General features: G+C 43.9%; 1 protein-coding gene across 1 annotated transcript; it reads right to left on the reverse strand.

Annotated features, from left to right (window-relative positions):
• Positions 1–999: 999 nt before the first annotated feature.
• On the reverse strand, positions 1,000–17,866 carry prom2 (prominin 2). Its single transcript, XM_061837755.1, has 22 exons — positions 17,842–17,866; positions 16,519–16,798; positions 13,888–13,946; positions 13,374–13,579; positions 13,164–13,284; positions 12,276–12,339; positions 11,154–11,323; positions 10,798–10,860; positions 9,364–9,415; positions 9,146–9,293; positions 8,904–9,056; positions 8,536–8,659; positions 8,366–8,448; positions 7,507–7,591; positions 7,309–7,422; positions 6,728–6,790; positions 6,532–6,648; positions 4,444–4,476; positions 4,304–4,363; positions 3,207–3,275; positions 1,505–1,594; positions 1,000–1,414 (listed from the first exon to the last, which is right to left on the reverse strand). The coding sequence occupies exons 2-22, from the start codon at positions 16,712–16,714 to the stop codon at positions 1,304–1,306; spliced, it is 2,181 nt and encodes a 726-aa protein (XP_061693739.1). The 5' UTR covers positions 16,715–16,798; positions 17,842–17,866; the 3' UTR covers positions 1,000–1,303.
• Positions 17,867–21,149: the final 3,283 nt, after the last annotated feature.

Below are 21,149 nucleotides of genomic sequence, written 5' to 3' on the forward strand. Positions count from 1 at the left end.
ACAAGTATTGCATGATTTTTTTTTTGTATGTTTTTGATGTAAAAAAAAAGGCAGCGGGAATGGACCCATCCATTTTTTTCACCACACGTCATGATGTTGTCTATATGGATTTCTTCATGTCCCGCCATGAAAATCCTCTGGAGGCATTCGTTTTGGAGAAGAAGCGGGAAGTGGTATTTTTTAGAAACGCGCACTCTGCTGGTTTCGTGTGTTTATACCAGTTTTACCGGCGGGAAAGTAGCTGTTTTTTCCTGCGTGTTAGCCAAAATGCCGTCTCGTTGTATTTCTGGATATCGCTCAAACACTCGGAGGGATGGATTCACTCTTCACATGTTTCTGAAAGACCCGGTTCGTCATAAAAATGGATTGCACAGGTGCAAAGGACGAGAGCTTTGTGGGTTCCAAATGACAAGTAGGTGTGTCTAGAACTATTTAAAAAAAATAATAGTTGGTGGGGGGGTGTAATCTTCTCAGAACGTAACAAAAGATCCACGTCATAACTTAATAAAGTACATAAGTCAGGTGCGCTAAATGTGTCGATGGGCGCGGCCGCGGCGTTGTCGTTCACCGGCATTTGCAGCGCTGTTGTCGCTCGCCACAGAGGTGGATCGGGTGGGGAGGTGGTTTGGCCTCGTGCGGGAGGAGAAAGGAGCTCACCCCCCTCCACCGGTGTATGGGGACCCTCGAAGTAGTTACTTCGCCCGGTATGGGTCCTCCTAAGTACGCTACATACTGTCAGGGAGTCTGTTGTTAGTTGGAATTGATCCACACATCATGTAAATATGGCTCGAAACGATAGGGTAATATTGCCCCCGTCACTTCACTCGATTGTGAGATGTTCTCTTCTTGGAAAAGTGCTTCCATGTCAGAAGAGGCATCAGAAAATCTGAAAATCTCTGTTGTTCGTCTCATAGCAGGTGCCACTGCGTGCTTTCAATAGCGAATGTCCCAGTGTCACGTCTGCTGATGACATTGCAGACAATGTGGCGACCACTTCGATGTCGGGTGAGAGTTCTGCAAATTTGTGCATGGATGACACCCTCATTTTGTTTTTCCTATAGACATTGAAGTTGCTAATATTATATGTAATTTTCATAACAATATCAATTTTACAATGTATATAGGAATGTCGGTAGACCTTTAAGGTTATTTTGCCTAGACTTAAAAAAAAAAAAAAAAAAAAATCAATGGAAAGTTTAACATCTGTGCCGGGGTGTTTTGTAAAATTCCATTTTTCTTTTCAAAAATTCATTTTTGTGCCTTCAGAGTGAGTCCATCCTCTCGGACACAGGTGTAAATATATTCACTCATCAGAATACTTCATTCTCCTGTAGTGCTTTGCTAGTTTCACGGAGAATACGATGCTGGGGATAAAGAAGATCATGCACCAGCCGAGACTGAACCAGAAGGCATTCTAAAGATAAGAGAAAAGACGTAGGTCAAACCCGCAAGTAAGTCGTTTGGATCTGAAAATGTTATTTATTGCCTATTGGTCTTTGCTCACCAGAGAAGGCACAAGGCGCGAACACAGGATGCTCTCAGCCGAGTCCACAACCTCAGCCACACGACCGCAGCGCCCCAACTTGTCGGTAAGCTAAGGAAAAGCAGTGCGGGAAAAAAAGTGTGTATATATATATATATATATATATATATATATATATATATACACACACAACAAGAGCTTTGTTAGTAGTTGTTATTTTGCTAACTGGCTTCAGTTTGTGGATGGGTTATTGGCTAGCTTGTTAGTTTGATAGCATGTTTGGTTAGCTCGATAGCAAACGACAGGACTTGGTCAATGACCTGAAAAAGCTGGGACCACCGTTTCCAAGGTGACTGTTGGTAATACACTAAGACGTCATGGTTTAAATTCACACATTGCACGGAAGGTTGGCCATTTGGATGATACAGAGGAGTCGTGGGAGAAGGTTTTGAGGTCAGATGAGGCCTAAATGGAAGTTTTTGGTCATAATTCCACTAGTCGATGAAAGACGAATGATGAGTTCCATCCCAAGAACACCATCCCTACTGTGAAGCATGAGGGTGGTTGCATCATGCTTTGGGGGTGTTTTTCTGCACATGGGACAGGGCAACTGCACTGTATTAAGGAGAAGATGACTGCGGCCATGTATTGTGAGATTTTGGGGAACAACCTCTTTCCCTCTGTCAGAGCATTGAAGATGAGTCGTGGCTGGGTCTTTCAACATGACAATGACCCGACGCACACAGCCAGGAAAACCAAGGAGCAGCTCCATAAGAAGCATATCAAGGTTCTGGCATGGCCTAGCCAGTCTCCAGACCTAAACCCAATAGAAAATATTTGGAGGGAGCTGAAACTCTGTGTTTCTCAGCAACACCCCATAAACCTGTCTGATCTAGAGAAGATCTGTGTGGAGGAGTGGGCCAAAATCCTTCCTGCAGTGTATGCAAACCTGGAGAACAACTACAGGAAACGTTTGAATCTCTGTAATTGCAAACAAGGACTACTGTACCAAATATTAACATTGTTTTTCTCAGGTGTTCAAATGCTTAATTGCAGCTGTATCAGACAAATAAATCATTTCTGGATTTGTCTTTTTAGATGATTTCTCTCACAGTAGACATGCATCTATGATGAAAATTTCAGACCCCTCCATGATTTTCAAGTGGGAGAACTTGCAATATAGCGGGGTGTTCAAATACTTATTTTCTTCACTGGAGTTTTCTCATTTATTTTTTATTCTATTCTACTCAAACTTGGAATACACTTAAGTTAAACAGAGGTTATGTTGTAATTTGAATATTCATTTTGTTTTTTGGATTTGTTCTTTATTTTTCAAGGAATTCCAAATCTAATTTGTATTTGATTCATTTGTAGTACATTATTTTTCTAAAATATTGGTTTCTAATAGGGGTTTCCCACACCTACTCTTGGTGGTTGTTTTATAAATATCGCTCGGTAAAGCCTTTTCTAATATTCCATAGTACAAAATAACTATGGATGCTTATTGCTGATATCGGATTGGACCGATATCGGTATTGGCCAAGATTCAAGGCTGCAATATCGGTATCAGACTGGACATGTAAACGTTTGGGATATTCCTTCTTGGAATCAACAATCAGGGGTGGGTGGGCGTAGGGTATTTTCAGTAGTTTGTTAATTAACTTGTTATGCAGGTTAGTGCATTTAGAAAATGGACATGATGCTTTATTGAAGTACTGCATACCGTATCTTTGGCCCACATAGAAAATTCATCGATGTTTGTCAGCTGGCAGTCCATAAACTTCTTAATCACCTGTGGATGACAAAAAGCAAGATTCTTCGATGCAGTTCTAGGACTAATGAACAGAAATGTGATTGATTCAATTTTTTCTCCATACACTGACTACTTAGATGCGATATTGCTAAGAAAGGTTGTGAAAATGTGACTAACGTGCTGGCCACAGTGGGAAAAAAATTCAATGGCAAAACTTTGGCATAACATTTTTTGGTGAGAATGCAGCTGCACTACTGGATTTCATTAGAATTATTTACATAAACTAAAGTATTATAATAAGGAGGGGAAATGATTGAGAATAGTCTAATTCAGATTTGACTCCAATCAATACCATTAAATTACATGTCATGAAGTCATCAATACTGCCAAGGAGAATAAAGTCAGAAAATTATTGAAAGAGGGGTACAGAATTTTTTTTGTCATCCATCCATCCATTTTCTTAGTCGCTTATCCTCACAAGGGTCGCGGGGAGTGCTGGAGATCTATCCCAGCTGTCAACGGGCAGGAGGCGGGGTACACCCTGAACTGGTCGCCAGCCAATCGCAGGGCACGTGGAGGCAAACAGTCGCACTCACAATACACCAAGGGGCAATTTAGAGTGTCCAATTCATGTTGCACTTTTTTGAGAAATGGGAGGAAACCGGAGTGCCCGGAGGAAACCCACGCAGGCACGGCGAGAACATGCAAACTCCACACAGGCGGGTCCGGGATCGAACCCAGGACCTCAGAACTGTGAGGCCAACGCTTTAGCAGTTTATCCACCCTGCCGCCTTATTTTTTGTCATTACCATGAATTTAAAACATTCATTATAGTATATGAAGCACTGCATTAAATGAATTTATAAATAACTATATTTAAGAAGCTTAATTTAGTTATCCATCCATTTTCTTAGCCGCTTATCCTCACAAGGGTCGCCGGAGTGCCGGAGCCTTCGCAATTCAACGCACGATGGTAGATTATGAATAATCTACACGAGCCTAAAGCAGGACATTGATTAACGAGCCAGGTCAACGACACGGCAAACGGCACGTGCGACTCCACTCACACTGTTGATGTCGATATCGTGGAGTCTTTTTTCGAGATTCTGCAGCTCTTGCACAGCATCCTGGAAGTACGGGGACAGTCCTTTGTATTCATGGATTTAAGATGTGCACCTCATCATGTATGAGGGGAAGATGAGCTCACCATTACTTCTTTCTTGGCTGGGTCAATCTTATCCTGCAAGTGGTAAGCAGATGTTGATGCAACAGTTGCGTCATATGAGGGATTTTCTCACTCGAGCCAATTCGTTTGAGTCGTGGTTCATGTCTTCATCCATGCATCTGTTTTGACTCTTGTGAATGACTTTGTATAACAGAACATCTGACCAAATAACGTTTGCTTGTGTCACTTGGAAAATGGTTCATACTGTACACTATGTTCATTTAACCTAAGAATAAAATAACCAGTGGAAAACAGGTTCAACCACTGTCCCCCATGTTGAGGGTCGCATGCACCAATTTAGCGATCCACACCCTTTTTTATGACGGCACTGCACAACCAGTAATCTTTTACACGTGCTCGGTAACTATGCAACACTCTCCACCAGTAGTTTATAAAACTACCAAATCGGTCACGTGGTACAACCCTGCAGCAAAGCTTCATGTCATTTCCGGCTCATCCCTAACTGAAGCCTCAGTAGAGCTCGTACACCTAAGTCATAAAATCACGTGACTTTTGTTTATGTCGCCATATTGCCGGTCTAGAAAAGCATTTTTCAATGCTAAGTCGGTTGGAGACGACACGAAAACATGTCTTATAGCACCACGTCCAGAGACTTGTCCGATACCATTAGACATTTAGAAGGTGAAAATAAATGAATGTACATGGAAAAATTAGATAGACTTGGCATAGAGGACCCATATTGCCGCAGCCGATGCTTTTGCAGAAAAGAAATTAAGCGCTTGTCTTAGACAACTGGATATACACGTGTCTGGTGAGTAAGTCGTCGAGATTTACATGGAAAAGTTTGAAAATGTAGAAAAGTCTGGACGCATACAAATACTTTGTTGCTGGATCTGGATTTTTTCTGCTAGTTTTCAATACAAGTACCAATGTTTAAATAAATGACCCCTGGTTTTACACAAACTCGCATTCATTAGCAACAACAACAAAAAAAAAAAAAGAGAGAGGACAGAGTCGTCTCGGCAGAATGTAAACAGAAGCGATTGTGGCCACACTTAACCTCCGTAAAGCTCTGCAACAGTTTTTTTTTTTAATACGCATTGTTCTCAAATGAGCCAACTTGGCGTTATAAATACTTCTTGGGAATTTGAGATTGAGAAGAATAATTCCTATCTGAAGTGAAGTGATCACTACACAGTCGTGTGTATTTGGTTGGGCACCATCCATCACTTTTAATTGCCGAAATCCATCGATCTTTTCAGCGGGTATTCCATCGAATGATCTCTTTGAATATCTGTCTTGTCTATTGTAACAATCAATAGCACAACAAGTCTCGGGCATTGTGAATATTCTGCTCTGGTTCAATGTCCCCCACACTGTCGAGCAGCTCTTTTTGACCGGCAATATGGCGCCGTGAAAATGGTGACGTCACCTGCACGACCTCAATGCAGCAAATACTTTGCGGACAATTACCCAACCCGACCCGCTCATCTCGTACCATCACTTTACAGTCACATTCCGGGTTTGATTTTTTCTTTTCCCTTGGTTTGATATTCTTGGCATTCATTAACTTGTTACTTTATTAGGGAGTCATTTTGTTAGTCAGGGTTGCACTTTATAAAGTAGCTAATTACAAGCTTGGCATTGGTTATTGTTTGTCCGCCCACGTATTTTTTAAGAGTAGTTTGCAAGCTAGTCTTTTTCAATTTTAATTTTGTTTCCTGTTAGTTCGTCAACTACATACAGTACCTAGTTTGTTGGCATCCCATTAACCCAGCTAGTTAACTAGTTACTGTAATTAGGTTATTAGATAACATGTTAACTGGCTAGTTAGTTCATGTGTCACCTAGAGCTAGTTTTTCATATAGCGAGCTAAGTCATTAGCTCACTTGTTAGTTTACTGGGTAGGTAGCGTGTTTAGCTTTTTTTTTTTTTTTTTATAGTGTACAAACTTGGCAAGTTGTTGTTTTGACTTTTCACTTAGCTTGTTAGTTAGCGACCAAGTTGTTGAGCTTGGGAGTTTATGAGCAAGTTAGTGAGTTGACTACCGAGTTAGAGGTCATTCGCTCCAAGTACATACAAGCAGGGAATAGGGAGCAAACCACGCACAATTGTTGGTAGGATGTTCTTCTCTACATCCGTCTGAATTTGCCTCAGGGTTGTGGCTGTGTCTTGGAGCCGAACTGCAATTTCTGCACTTTGGGGCGATACCGGTGCAACTGTTAGCTGAGGGAACAAGATTGGCAGATGTGTTAATATTTCACTGATCAATCCAGACAAGTGAAGTGATGCGCGGGCGACTCACCACATTGGCCTTGTCTTCGAGCATGACAGCTGCTGCCTCCAGCTTCTGTATTAACTCGACAATCTAAGAAAAATATGTATTACATGGAAAAAAACTCACCCTTTCATGACACTTTACTATAAGAAGAACAGATTTGGGGTTGTTGGGAATGTTTTCATAGACCGTTTTAGCAAAATGTGAAAATTGCACAAATACAGTCCAGGATGTCCACCATGATTGTCATCGGAGAGGCAGGAAACACCCTAGACCTTGTCGCAATGTGGTGTTTTCACGTTCGCGAATGAACAAAGCTTTTTAGTGAACGAATTGAATCGAATTATTTTGTGAAATAATTTGAAATGATGCTCGTCTCGAGCGAGTCGCCTGGGAGCAGAAACGGAACTGTTGAAGCGTTCTGTCACTCACTTCTGAATATTCTACCAATGACCAATGAGCAGCTGGGGGCGGGACTGATTTGCAACTCACCAATTATGTTACTCGCTTCCGTGAATGACCACTGAGGAGCTGGCAAACATTTTGCACAATTTTCAACGATATTCACAGGAGAACCCACACCCGCTGATGTTTGGAACTTATTGTACCTGTTTGGAAATAGTGCCACTGCTCAATTGTGAAGTATTCAAATAATCACTGATGTCTGTGTTGAAGATGCTGGTTTTAGGAATATCCACGGTGATATTGTCAAAGGCAATGTCCTTTTAAGATATGCACATATTAATATACACTGCATATATATGTAATCATCAACAAATGCATGAGTGGAAGGAGTTGCATCTTACTTTGGATATGTCGAGGTAGCTGTCAATATCATATTTCTCATTTAAGTGGAGTATGGACCACAGAGGCTTGTTGTCCCTGCAGTCTCTGCAAACATCATTATCCATCAATTACTATGTACTTGTATCTCTTCCCATACTTTACTCTATTCTATCACAACAATGCTGCTTTTCACTCTTAAGGTTAGTATTCAAAGATGAAATTCAGTTTCTTACCAAGTTAGCTAAGTGTTTTTTGTGTACTGATGATTTCAGCACCCTTTAAAAAAAGGGCAGTAGATGTTTTTTTATGTGGAGGTTGATCAAATAGTGATGCCAATAGGACTCATTTTACCAATTATAATTAGATAATATCTCATGAATGCTTAAAATACATTTTATTAATCTGGAATGCAATTGGGGTTGCATGTCGGCGTGGCCCTCGACAAACATTCTCCTTTCAAATAAATTCCACATCCTTGTCAATGAAGGACTGAAGTGGAGAATTAATTATCTTATGCATGTTTGCAAGTGGCGGCACGATGGGCTCAGCTGGTAAAGCATTGGCCTCACAGTTCTGAGGACTCGGGTTCGATCCCAGCCCCCGCCTGTGTGGAGTTTCCATGTTCCTACGTGGGTTTCCTCCGGGTACTCCGGTTTCCTCCCACATCCCCAAAAAATGCACCATTTATTGGAGACTCTAAATTGCCCCGAGGTGTGATTGTGAGTGTGGCTGTCTCTATCTGCCCTGCGATTGGCTGGCAACCCGTTCGGGGTGTACCCCGCATTCTGTCCGTTGACAGTTGGGATAGGCTCCAGCATTCCTGCGACCCTTGTGAGGATAAGCGGCAAAGAAAATGGATGGATGGATGTTTGCAAGTACCTGTATACATCAGAGAGTGTGATGTTGCTTTTCTTATTTAAGACATGGCCCAAATCCAAGGATGGGAACACAGTTGGAGCAAACTGTCAGAAGAAGAAAAAAAAAATCACGTTTACTCATATGCATGATAAATTGTTGTTGTTTTTGAAAACATTTGACATACGCTTTACCTCGAGCAGTTCTCCGGTTCTCCAAGGCTGACACACCAGTGTGTGAACGTTGCCGCCGGCCAAAAAGAGCAGCGTCACAACCAACATGAGCAGCCACGAGAACAGGAAGCTCACACTCGCTCCACTGTAAACAATACGATGAGACGGTTACTGATGGTGCGATGGTCCACACGCCTGACTTTGGTCCAGGCGGCGTGGGATGGATTCCCGCTCAGTGATGGTGTTGATATTTGTGCCCTGCGACTGGCTGGAGACCAGTTCAAGGTGTACCCCACCTCCTGCCCGTTGACAACTGGGATAGGCTCTCATGAGGATAAGCGGTGAAGAAAATGGATGGATGGGTTAGTAATTTGCCCAACAGCACTCACATCATGAGGATTATTCCACCACAATTGGCTAAGCAGGAGCGCGCTGTGGGATCTTCAGCCTGTTTGAGACCGAGGGGACCCAAGACGAGACCCAAGAGGTTACACAGAACCACCAGCAGGACCAGGCAACACAAGACGATGCACACGCGCCACCTGGACCAGAACAGCCGTGACAAAATTAATCTCTTAGTGTCTCCTTGCAGCGATTCATCACACATGGTTAAGGTTAAGCCTTAGGTTACCTGATACCCTCCGCTCGTTCCACTTGCGGGTCAAACTGGCGGATGTCTTTGCGTAGCTTATTCACAGGGCCCAAGAACAGGTTCTCGTTTAAAGGGATGCTTTTGACCTTACTGGAGATGCTCTGTTTGATTACATCCAGTTGTGTGGCTAAAGGTGAGGAGGCAAAATGAGTAATTGATATCTGACACGTGGCAAGTGAAGCCTATGACTCACTCACTGTCCAAATTGCTGATCACGCGCGTCAGGTCATTCTGGATGTCCCCGAACTGCTAAATGGAGAAACAAGTCAAATGGTTATGATGGTTATGCACATTAAAGCACCTTATTGGTCATAAACACTCAAATGTGTTATGCACGTCCATCCACCTTTTGTGTCAATCATAGCTGTCTCTTAATGTCACCGAAACATTACATCTTGTGAGTGGGATTTGTCACCGAATCCTCACTCTAAAAACGGCTACAGTGCTTTGATTTGTGATTGTGGACATCAATCTTATTGTGAATCTTCTTAATTAGATTGATGTCTGGGATTTGACTCTTCTTCTTCTTTTCCTTTCGGCTTGTCCCGTTAGGGGGTCGCCACAGTGTCCCACTTCTTCTTCGCTAATCTATTTCCTTGGATGACTTCCTGTATTTTGGGGTTCCACCACCAAGTCTCCTTCTCCCCTTTCCTACCAGAAGGCACACCAAGTACTCCCTTGCCTACCTCTCTGAGTACCTTGGCACTAGTATTCCAGTCTTCCGGAGCTCTTCCTGTCCATCTCGAGCCTGTCTCACTTCTTTCCGAAAGGCCACGCAACATTCTTCCTTCCTCAACTTCCATTACCTGATTCTCTACACTACCTTTGTCTTCTTAATCTTCTTATCGGCTACCAGAGTCATCCTCCACGCCACCATCCTGCTGTCGAGCTACACTCGCTCCCGCCACTACCTTACAATCAGTAACTTCCTTCAGATTACATCGTCTGTCTGGGATTTGACTATTTGCATAGAAATAAAAGTGGCACAGTGGGCTCTGCTGGTAAAGCGTTGGCCTCACAGTTCTGAGGTCCCGGGTTCAATCCCGGCCCCGCCTGTATGGAGTTTGCATGTTCTCCCCTTGCTCGTGTGGGTTTCCTCCGGGCACTCCGGTTTCCTCCCACATCCCAAAAATATGCAGCATTAATTTGACGCTCTAAATTGCCCCTAGGTGTGATTGTGAGTGTGAGTGCGGCTGTTTGTCTCGATGTGCCCTGTGATTGGCTGGCAACCAGTTCAGGGTGTACCCCGCCTCCTGCCCGCTGAAAGCTGGGATAGGCTTCAGCACTCCCCGCGACCTTTGTGAGGATAAGCGGCTAAGAAGATGGATGGGTGGATAAATAAAGCACAGCAAAGATGAATTTGCAGTTGATAAAGTTCATGAAATTAGACAATCACATCATTAGTCCCTATTTCAAATGTGTTGTCGGCTAGATACACTGACTGCATGATAGGCAAATCACATAGCTCTATTCTCACTTCATATTTCAACACAACAAATGTTGAACTGTTAAATATGAAGTGATTTTACAGCCCACGCCACATAAATGTTTTTAAGACACGTGGGAGGTGTTTTCAACTATGAGGAAAAAAAATGGGAAGATGACTTCATGAAGTTATAAAATGAACTGACCTTAGCGGCAAAATCAACCCGAGTCAATGATTCTTCCAATTTATTCACCGATTCGTCTTTAAACTGGAGAGGGGGAAAAAAGACAGTGGACATGTTAAGCAGCAAAAGGAGGCAGCAACATTTGTGTGGCAGCTTGTGCAAAGCAGGTGTTTTTGCTGTTGTCATTTTTCGACCAAGTGGCAGATTTTGGCATGTACAAAATGTGCGGCCACACTGGGCAGCCTGATGTAATGGGACCGTTGCATCTATTCAGGGAGGGCTAATGTGAGCTAAAACTGTATGGTGCTTTCTTTACATCATCCAACCCCCTGATACCCAGTCAGCATACGAACAGTATGTTTTTTGTTCTTACTTACGAGTTGGTCGTCCAGTTGAATTGCATCTAGACTTGTCTTCATTTCTTGGCAATTGCAAAGTTCATTATCCAGGATACTACCTATGCTGGTCTTAAGATTCGTCAAATTGGTCGCCGCAGCTCCCATTTTAACACTCAGCTCATTCCAAAGCAACGTCAGATTTTCCAGAGCTAAAAGTAGAGTAAAAAGACAAGTAACGGTGAACACAGTTGGCAGCAAAACACCTGAAACACACATTCTGAGGTTTTATTTTATTTATTTATTTTTTAACAATCAGCCTTAACACATTTCACTCCCACTTAGCCACAAATTACTCTCATGAGCTAAGCAGGATATGTAAAAACTTGGACTTGTATTAAAAACTACCTACCTACACAAAAACTACTTACCCACTCAAATACATCAAAAATAACTTCCTCCCTACTTGCCAGCCTACCTTAACAAAAACTACCAACACACCTACCTCCAGAAAAAATATCCACCTGCTTGCCGAAAATTAAATACATAAATAGTTATCTCTGTGACCACCATCTAGGACTATTGGCCTACCAACTACCCACCGACCTAAACATTACCTACCATCCTATAACGCATACTTACCTATGCAGTACACACCTTCCTAGCCACACAAAAACTATCAGATGTTATGTCGAATAATCTGTCTCTAATCAGAATCACCTTTATTGGCCAAGTGTGTAAAAACACACAAGGAATTTTTCTCCGGCAGTCGGACATTCAAAACAAAGAACAACAAAGCAACAAGATCAAAGAACAAGACATTTCTGTTTATAGGAGGCTTATAGAGGTTTAGAGGCTGTCAAAATAGTAGTTGCAACGTCATAGTAGTTCTCAGTGTGATGGAGTGCAGCTGTATTCATAGAACTGGTCTCAGCTAGTCCTGTCAAAAGTGATGCAACAAGCACTTCATACACTTGGTCAGAAATAATACACAGTTTGCAAATGTTTCATACCAACTGTCAGCGTTTGAGGTGCATTCATGTCGTCTCCCAAAATTTCATCTTTCAGTATTTCACCACTTCCTGACATGAGAAATATTGGGCTAATGTTATTACACATGGTACCAAACACAAATACATCTCAAGTGACTCTTTGGTTCATTACCCTGTATGCTTGTTTTGATTGTGTCCACAAACAAAAGGCTCTGGTTCACTACATGATCGACTTGCTGTAAACAGGAAGAAAATTTGTAATGCATTACTTTGTGGTAGGTTACATCTTTTAGAAACATCGAACATTGTCATAATATTTGGCAACCAGTGAAGGTAAACGTTCTGATGAAAAGACAGGTTGGACAGATTAGCCGAAGTGAAACGGAATATATGTGCGTGAATGAAAAGGGGTGGAGGAGGAAGAGTGAAGCTCCGGGGAGAAGAGATAGCGAGGGTGAATGACTTCAAATACTTGGGGTCAACAATAGAGAGCAATGGAGAGTGTTGTAAAGAAGTGAAGAAACTGGTCCAAGCGGGGTGGAACAGTTGGCGGAAGGTGTCTGCCGTTCGATGTGACAGAAGAGTCTCCTCTAGGAAAATTTATAAAACAGCGGTGAGGCCGGCCATGATGTACGGATTAGAGACGGTGGCACTGAAGAAACAACAGGAAGAAGAACTGGAGGTGGCAGAAATGAAGATGCTGAGGTTCTCGCTTGGAGTGAGCAGGTAGGATAGGATTAGAAGTAAGCTCATTAGAGGGACAGCCAAAATTGGATGTTTTGGAGACAAGGTTCGAGAGAGCAGACTTCAATGGTTTGGACATGTTCAGAGGCGAGAGAGGGAGTACACAGGTCGAAGGGTGCTGAGGATGGAGCTGCCTGGCAAAAGAGCGAGAGGAAGACCAAAGAAAAGGTTGATGGATGTGGTGAGGGAAGACATGAGGACAGTGGGTGTCAGAGAAGAAGATGCACGAGATAGGCTTAGATGGAAAAATATGATATACTGTGGCGACCCCTAACGGGACAAGCCAGAAGGAAAAGAAGAAGAAAATAGACAATACCAGCGGCAGTGTCGTGACAAACGTGTTGATGTTGTCCAAGGTTTTATCGAGTTGATCTCGGCTGTGGTCCAGGCTCTCTTTGAACGCTATGTTACTTCTGAACATGCAGATGTTCCCAGCTCTGCAAACACACAACCCAACATACCGCTCACATTCCGCACAAACATGACACAAAAACGATCCACCGTGCCGCCATTTGGAAAGACTTACAAGATGATAAGCGTAGTGACAACAGCGCTCCAGTACAAGGTTCTGCGGTTCAAGTGAATGGTCGTCGTCTGCTTCTGGTACATTCCGCCACCACAGTTGCCACAGCAGCGGCAGCAGGCCATCACAGCGCCCACCAAAGGCGTCAGAAGGATGTAGAGGATGCCGATGGTTGCACACAACACGAAGCCCACCTCGTAGGACAACACCTGATCGCACACAAATTTGTGTGTTGTAAATTTTATACAGGTAGGTAAGTAGCACGGTAACTTGGTACTTAAGGTAGCTTTATGGTCGGTAGGTAGGAAGGAGGTAGGTGGTACAATTTTGTGTAGAAAAAAAAAATCCAAAAATGTGTTTAATATCTATGCTTTCGTGTCAAATGTTTGATGTTCATACATAAACATATTTTCTCTGTGGACACGAGATTAAAGATTCAGGTTACCAACTGGAGGAACAGCCCGAGGTAAGCAGGTCAAACTTTTTTTTTTTTTAATTTAGAAAAACGTTTACTCACTTGTTTAATAAAAGTGTCATCCGTTAACGCCCCAGGCAGTATTGCTTTCTTGATCAGATCTAGAACAAGCAGAGGGGAGTGGTGAAACCTTTTAAGTCACAGTACGATTTACTAAAAATCGCAGCATTTCAAAAAAGGGATGGTAGAAACATATTGAAAAAGTGACTGATGACTGCCGAACAATACCTGTGGACATTAAAAAGACATTAAACAATCACGCCTAGAACAAGCAGAACAAACGTTCAAGAATGTTTCAATGTAGACCGCCATGTCTGTGTGATTGTGTTTTTTTGTGTCTCAACTCCAAAGAGCAGAGGTCCGAGGTTCTGCAATGGGGCCACAGTTCGAGGATGCCTTGTCACCCGGGAGTCAACCACACTCTTATTATTTGTTTCCTTAAAGATTTATTGGGCAGGAATGGGGAGGAAAAAAAAGGACATTTCGGCATTTGTAATGGCCTGTGGCCGCAATATCAGGTTTACTGTTTCCACTGGCCTTCCCATCCTTGGTCGCATATTGCACAGGACTTTATCACGGGGTTTCCTGTATCAAGACTGTGCGTGTTGGCCTGGTTCTTCAAGACGGCCCGCTTCATTTCCCTTCCGAAGTTGCCATCTTTCCTGTTACCGCCGAACCTGCTCAATGAACCAGTGTTGTGTTCATTGTATCTCCTCAGATTTGGTCTCTCTCAGGTTCGTGTCCGGAGTGTGGAAGGAAGGCTGTCTGCTGGGGAATTGGAGCTTCTACCGAGTACCATCCCCAGTCTGACTGCCAGACCGTTTGATGGTTTCACGTTGACTTTCTGTCACGTCACTGTCTGTTACTTGTCTTTTTATTTTTAATCTCAGTGTGCTTCCTTGTTGAATAGTCTCTAAACCTTCTGTTGTGTCGCTTTGAGGTCCAAATATATTGTGCTTGTCGCCGCCATAACGAGAAGGAACAAAAGAACAGACATCGAAACCTTACCTAAAACCAACAAAGGAGCACATCAACGTGAAATATTAACTTGGACATAAAAAAGGGGGAATTCCAGGCAACCTACTTATTAACCTTATCCACAGCAGAGGTCAAATTCATTCAAATCCTCATGTGCCTCCCTTGCCCTGACAGGTTGCTGTTCAGCACTAAAAGCCTGAATAGATTGCATCAAATTGAATAATTTTTCAATTATATTTCAAACATTTGGAGAGATGTAAAAAAAAGTCTTAAACCTGGCAAGGTTAAAATAAAAATCTTAATACGCTCCTGCCCCGATCTCCAATTCGTTATGATCCTTTACTAATGATACAGTACTCTTAGTATACAAGAGGGAAGATTTTATCCGCAATCATAATCCTTTATACATTAATTTTGGATATATGAAAAGGAAAAGCGCAACCATCACAAACAAAATAAATTAAGTAACCACAGCGGGGAAAAAAAACACCGACGCGTATATACAAAGTTTGAGGTGAAGCTGGACTCAACTCAGCTCTTGACAACTTTACTATACTCCTTTAATTTAAACCCTCTGTACATTTTTCCGCATATTGAAGAATTGACAACACAATCACCTTAAACATGGAAAAAAGTACTGGTGCAAAACATTTAACTGCACACGATTAATACGTGGTAAAGTGAAAAATGTCCCATATTTTCCTCGAAAAGAATATCCTGTATGTCACTTAAACACATTTTATGTGTCATGCACGGTTTTTGAACTGGTCCGTCCATCCAAGGTCGCGGGCATGGATGGACGGATGTTCAAAATTAGTATTCAAAGGACCTTTTTTCAGGGTATTGCTGGGGGGAAAAAAAGTATTTCATTTGATCCCGTTGGTTGCACATGATTTAAAAAAAAGTGTTCATGTGATGGTATGATGTTGTGCACTACAATAGAGACAGGGTGTGGAAGCTCACTATTATTTTGAAAGACTCCATGTGCTCTGGCATTTATTCTTTATTTTTTTTGTTCTTTTCAATGCTATTACTGATGTAAGGAATTGGGCGTTTAAAATTCATGGTAAGCGGGAAATGCAGTTGAAGTGTTGGGGGAAGAGCTGAGCAAAGCTCCGCAGCGTTAAAAACATGGTCACCACACAGACCTTGAGGATGTCTCCCCTTCTCCAGCTAACGAGTTTATGTTTGAAATTAATAAAATACATTCACTCTGTGTGGTGACCATGTTTTTAACATTGCAGAGCTTTGCTCAGCTCTTCCCCCAACACTTAACTGCATTTCCCCCTTACCATGAACATTTTTAAACGCCCAAAAAAATGAAAATTTGAATAAATGCCAGAGCACGTGCAGTCTTTCAAAAGAAAAGTGCCCTTCCACGCCCCGTCTCTATTATAGCGCACAACATCACACCGTTACATTCACATAACCTTCCCCTGTTCTCAAAAACAGGATATACATTTGTTTACCGCATTTCAGTCATGTGTAACCATTGTACAAGTTTGAATAAAATAAACTCAAAGCCTTTTTCTCTCAAGATAAGTCGGTAAGTTGGTAATAATTGAATAATTGCTTTAAATCACCCGGATAATTTGCTTGCTGAACAGCGTTCGGTGCAACTTTACAAGTATATTTTTATCCTCAAAACGTGATAACATTTCTACTTGTTTAAGGCTCTTATAAAGCAATACTGACCTTTAGGAAAGGGATTGGGCTGGATCACACCGAGGAAGCCATTAACCATTCCCGCCATGAAGCCGGTGGCACGGTCAGACAAATTGTAGAACGCAAACTGGGGCAAGTCCGTCGGGTTATAGGACCGGCATTGTAACTCGGCTCTGCAAGGCCCCAGAAGCCACAGTCCTACTGCGGCCCTCAACACGCCAGCCATGCCTTGCCTAGCACCAAAACATGAAGTCGTGCTGATTGGTCGAGGGGGCTTACATTAGGGGTTCCCAGATGGGCAGCGTCTCACCTGCAACCAACATCAGACAAATACTGTAAAGTACCAAAAACACACAGGGGAAATCCACGCATGTGTCACTTAAACAGGCAGTCGCTTGTCTAAAACAAGAATAAAAATTGTTTAATGCTCATTTCCCATTATAAAGTATGGACTTTGAAACTCACGGATAACACGAAATATACAAGATGCCAGGTACGCTTCTGTGTTCCTTGTGTAAACACAACGAAATGGTGTGTACACGTAAAACACCAACCCGCCTCTACAATTACAAACTGGTTTCATTCGAACTAGGGACAGCAAAGCATTTACAGTAATGTACCAAAAACTTGATAGAAAATGTCAAATCAAATATGAACTGCTACTTATAAATACCCATCCTTTTTCTACACCACTCATCCTGATTTTGGGTCACAGATGGGCTGGTAGCCAGCCAATCACAGGCACATTGCAATACTTTGAAATCGTGTCAAAGCTTCAAGTCTCATCAATTGAAAAAGTGAAACTCAGAGATGAATTAAAATATTTCTTTTGTTTTTGACACGTTTGATAACTATTGCTTCCAGCAAAGAAACTGCCAAAATTTAGCACGGTCATAAACTAGCTTATGCAATAATGAAGAAACAAGCAATAATGACAATCATTTTTAATGTAAAAATGAGACGGGAATTTGAAAAGTATTTCCCAACTGTTAAATGAATCTATATAATGTGTGAGTACTACCATATTCTAATTTATCAGGATCACTAATTAAAATGAAATGATCTCCTTGATAGCCATCCTTATATGGACTACAGGCCAGAAATAAATATAATAATTGTCAAACATCTTTGGATACCTTTAGTGCTATTTACCAAGTTTTGGATGACAGTCTCCAATCCTGCACTAGACATTTAACTTAAGAGAGGAACAACTGAACACTCCTTCTAAGTCCAATTACAGGATACACCAAAAAAAAAATCAAAGCAGTGAATCCAAATCACTGTTTTAATTAATAAATTCAAAGTAATGTAAAAGCAGCAGTGCAAAAGACGCAAAAATGAACAGAGACTCACGTTCCACAGCTGAAATGATCCCTTGTGATACGTGACACTTGTGTGATAGTTTATGGTCTGTCGGTTGTCAAGTTGACTGGGCGGGCGCTCCTTGAGGTCAGAGAGAATGCTAGGAAGGAAGTAAATAATTCTTTACCGACATGCTCCCCTCCAATGGGAAGGGCAGTTTGGGCCATCAGTCCACGCTAAAAATTGTCTATGTTGTAACCCTGTGATCAATGGCTTAAACACAACGATGCAGCAACACATGAAGACAGCTAATATAACCAGGGGTACGCAAAAGAAGAATAAAAAAAATAATGTGGGAGAACATACTGAATGCAATCACTTCATGAAATAATTTCTTTCTCTGAGGTTCATCTGAGGACCATCTTCCCGCCGACCTTGACCGTTATCAGTTTTCGTTCTGCGAAAATCAACTGAAGATGCCATTGCCATAACCCTCCACTCCATGCTGGCTATCTTGGAGCAGCAGAACAGCTCCGTCTTAATGATCTTTGTAAACTGTAGCCCGGCCTTCCACACAATTGTCCCGGACATTCTCATCACCAAGCTTAACAGCCTTGGCCTTCCACCTCTCACATGTGCCTGGATGAAGAACTTTCTCACCAAGTGATCCAAGACTCAAAGACTTGGCCCCTACCTCTCTTCCATGCGGACGTTGAGTACCGGTTCCCCGCAGGGCTGTGTGTTGAGCCCCCTCCTGTACTGCCTCTACACCCATATCTATTATGCGGCCTATAACTGCAACTTTATGGTGATGTTTGCTGATGACACCACAATGGTTGGTCTAATTTCAGGAGACGACACCGCCTGGGGGGAACGTGAAGTTGCCATTTTGATGCTCAAGAAACAACCTGACTCTGAACACCAGGAAAAACAAGGGGATGATTGTAAACTAAAGGACCATGAACAACTCGGTCCCTCTTCATCAATGGCGAATGCGGGGAGAGGGTCCACGCAGTCCAGTACCATGGCATTCACATCTCTTCTGACATCTCCTGGACAGAGAACATCTCAGTGATCACAAAGAAAGCTCAGCAGAAGATAACCTTCTTGGGGGTTCTCAGGAAGCACAACCTTAGCACCACCCTGCTGCTGACCTTGTATCGCTCCTCCATTGAGAGTCTGTTTAGATACTCCATTACAGTGTGTTACGGGATTTGCACCATGGGTGAGCAGACAGTTTAGTAAAGACAGCTTGGAAAACCATCCGCTGCCCTCTCCCCTCTGGACATTTACACGGCCCGTTGTTTCCGTAGGGTACAAAATATCAAAGGACACTTATGTGGTGTTTACATAATTCACCCGCGGGACCTCGAGTTGGGGTGCGGGGTTCCGCACTGACTTTTTTTGTTGTTGCGCTTCCGGAGAAAAGGTTAACAGAGTTCCTACCATTATGCGAGTTGTGTTTTGATGTCGAACAATAAAGCAAGTTCTGTTCCTGTGTCCGACACTCCGCCTCCGACTCCTTTTCTCTGGCGCTACACTGGTGACCCCGACGTCAGTCCCGGCGTTTTCCAGACTGAAACGAACATGGCAACCGCCATCCTCAAATTGCCGGAGTTTTGGGAGACGTCCGCGGCAGCGTTGTTCGCACAGACTGAGGCTCAGTTCGCCCTCCGCGGGATCTCAGATGATTCCACGCGTTACTACCACGTTGTCTCAGCACTCGGGGGCTCAACGGCGGCCAGAGCAGTGAACTTCATCACCTCTCCCCCGGCCCGAGATAAGTATGCTGGGATCAAGGCTCACCTTCTCAAGGTTTTTGAGCTTTCACGGCCGGAACGTGCCCGACGTCTGTTGGCTATTAATGGACTGGGGGACAGCAAACCTTCTGAACTCATGGAAATGATGCTAAACCTGCTGGGCACGGAAGAGCCCAATTTCATTTTCATGGAACTGTTTCTCAGGCATATGCCACCACATGTTCAGACGGCGCTCGCGAACAGTACTGTCACTGAGCCCCGGGCCCTGGCCGAGGAGGCCGACCGTTTCTTCCTGGCAACCCAGTGCTTCTCCCCTGAGACGCTGGCCGCGACGCGCAGTTACTCACCTTCGGGCGTGGGGATGGCATCCAGCAGGGGCCCCTTCGGCACCGACGGCCGTGCTGGCACAGGCTTGTGCTACTTCCATGCCCGTTTCGGTGCGAAAGCGAAGAGGTGCCGTGCCCCTTGCAACTACGACGCGTCGGGAAACGCCAAAGCCCACGCTTCGCAGCGGCCGTGAGCGTGGGCGTGAAGAGCCGGCTGCTGTTCGTCAAGGACAACCTTTCCGGGCGCAAATTCCTTTGCGACACCGGCGCCCAGAGGAGCGTCCTGACGGCCACTGCGGAGGACGCCGCTGGCGGGACTCATGGGCCACCCCTACTGTCCGCTAATGGCTCCCCTATCCGCTCTTATGGCATGAGGACTGTGGACTTGTGTTTCGGGAGTCAGCGCTTCACATGGGACTTTGTCACTGCGGATGTCTCATTCCCTCTCCTCGGCGCTGATTTTTTTTGTGCCCACGGGCTGCTGGTGGATGTTAAGAGGGGCCGTCTGGTGGATGCACTGACTTTTTCCACGGTCGCCTGCGTCCGCAAAGAGGCGACTTATGGTGGTCTCTCCAGTTCGCTATCGGACGGCACCAAGTACCAACTCCTCCTTGGTGAGTTCCCTGGCTTGACACGGCCCACTTTCTCCTCTGCCACGACTAAACATGGGGTCGAGCACCACATTGAGACCAAGGGCCCACCAATCCACGCGAGGGCCCGACGGCTTGATCCCGAGAAGCTAGCGGTCGCTAAGTCCGAGTTTGCCAACATGGAGCGTCTGGGCATCGTCCGCCGCTCGGATAGCCTCGCCACTATACATCGTCCCTAAACCGAGTGGTGGGTGGCGACCGTGTGGTGACTACCGCCGCCTTAACGACGCCACTACGCCCTACCGCTACCCTGTTCCACACATTCAGGACTTCTCAGCCCACCTGGCAGGCAAAATCTTGTTCTCCAAGGTCGACCTGGTGCGCGGGTATCACAAGGTTCCCGTGCACCCCTCAGACGTTCCCAAGACAGCTGTAATCACTCCGTTTGGACTGTTCGAGTTTCTGAGGATGCCGTTTGGTCTTAAAAACGCGGCACAATCTTTCCAGCGTTTAATGGATTCTGTGCTCAGGGACTTGCCATTTGTGTTCGTCTATTTGGATGACATCCTCGTCGCCAGCTCCTCGGAGGATGAACATCTGATGCACCTCCGCGACCTCTTCGCAAGACTTGAGCAGCATGGCCTGATCATCAACCCGGCGAAGTGTGTTTTCGGGGTGCCCTC

This window comes from Syngnathoides biaculeatus, chromosome 12 (genome assembly GCF_019802595.1).
Source record: "Syngnathoides biaculeatus isolate LvHL_M chromosome 12, ASM1980259v1, whole genome shotgun sequence".
Taxonomy (NCBI): domain Eukaryota; kingdom Metazoa; phylum Chordata; class Actinopteri; order Syngnathiformes; family Syngnathidae; genus Syngnathoides; species Syngnathoides biaculeatus.

Excerpts from the sequence above, each read along its gene's own strand:
- prom2 (XM_061837755.1), bottom strand. The coding sequence starts at position 16,714 with ATGGCTGGCGTGTTGAGGGCCGCAGTAGGACTGTGGCTTCTGGGGCCT. Across the intron at positions 13,285-13,373 it reads GTCACTACGCTTATCATCTT|AGCTGGGAACATCTGCATGT; the intron begins GTAAGTCTTTCC and ends GTGTGTTTGCAG. Across the intron at positions 4,364-4,443 it reads CAGCCAAGAAAGAAGTAATG|GATGCTGTGCAAGAGCTGCA; the intron begins GTGAGCTCATCT and ends CCGTACTTCCAG.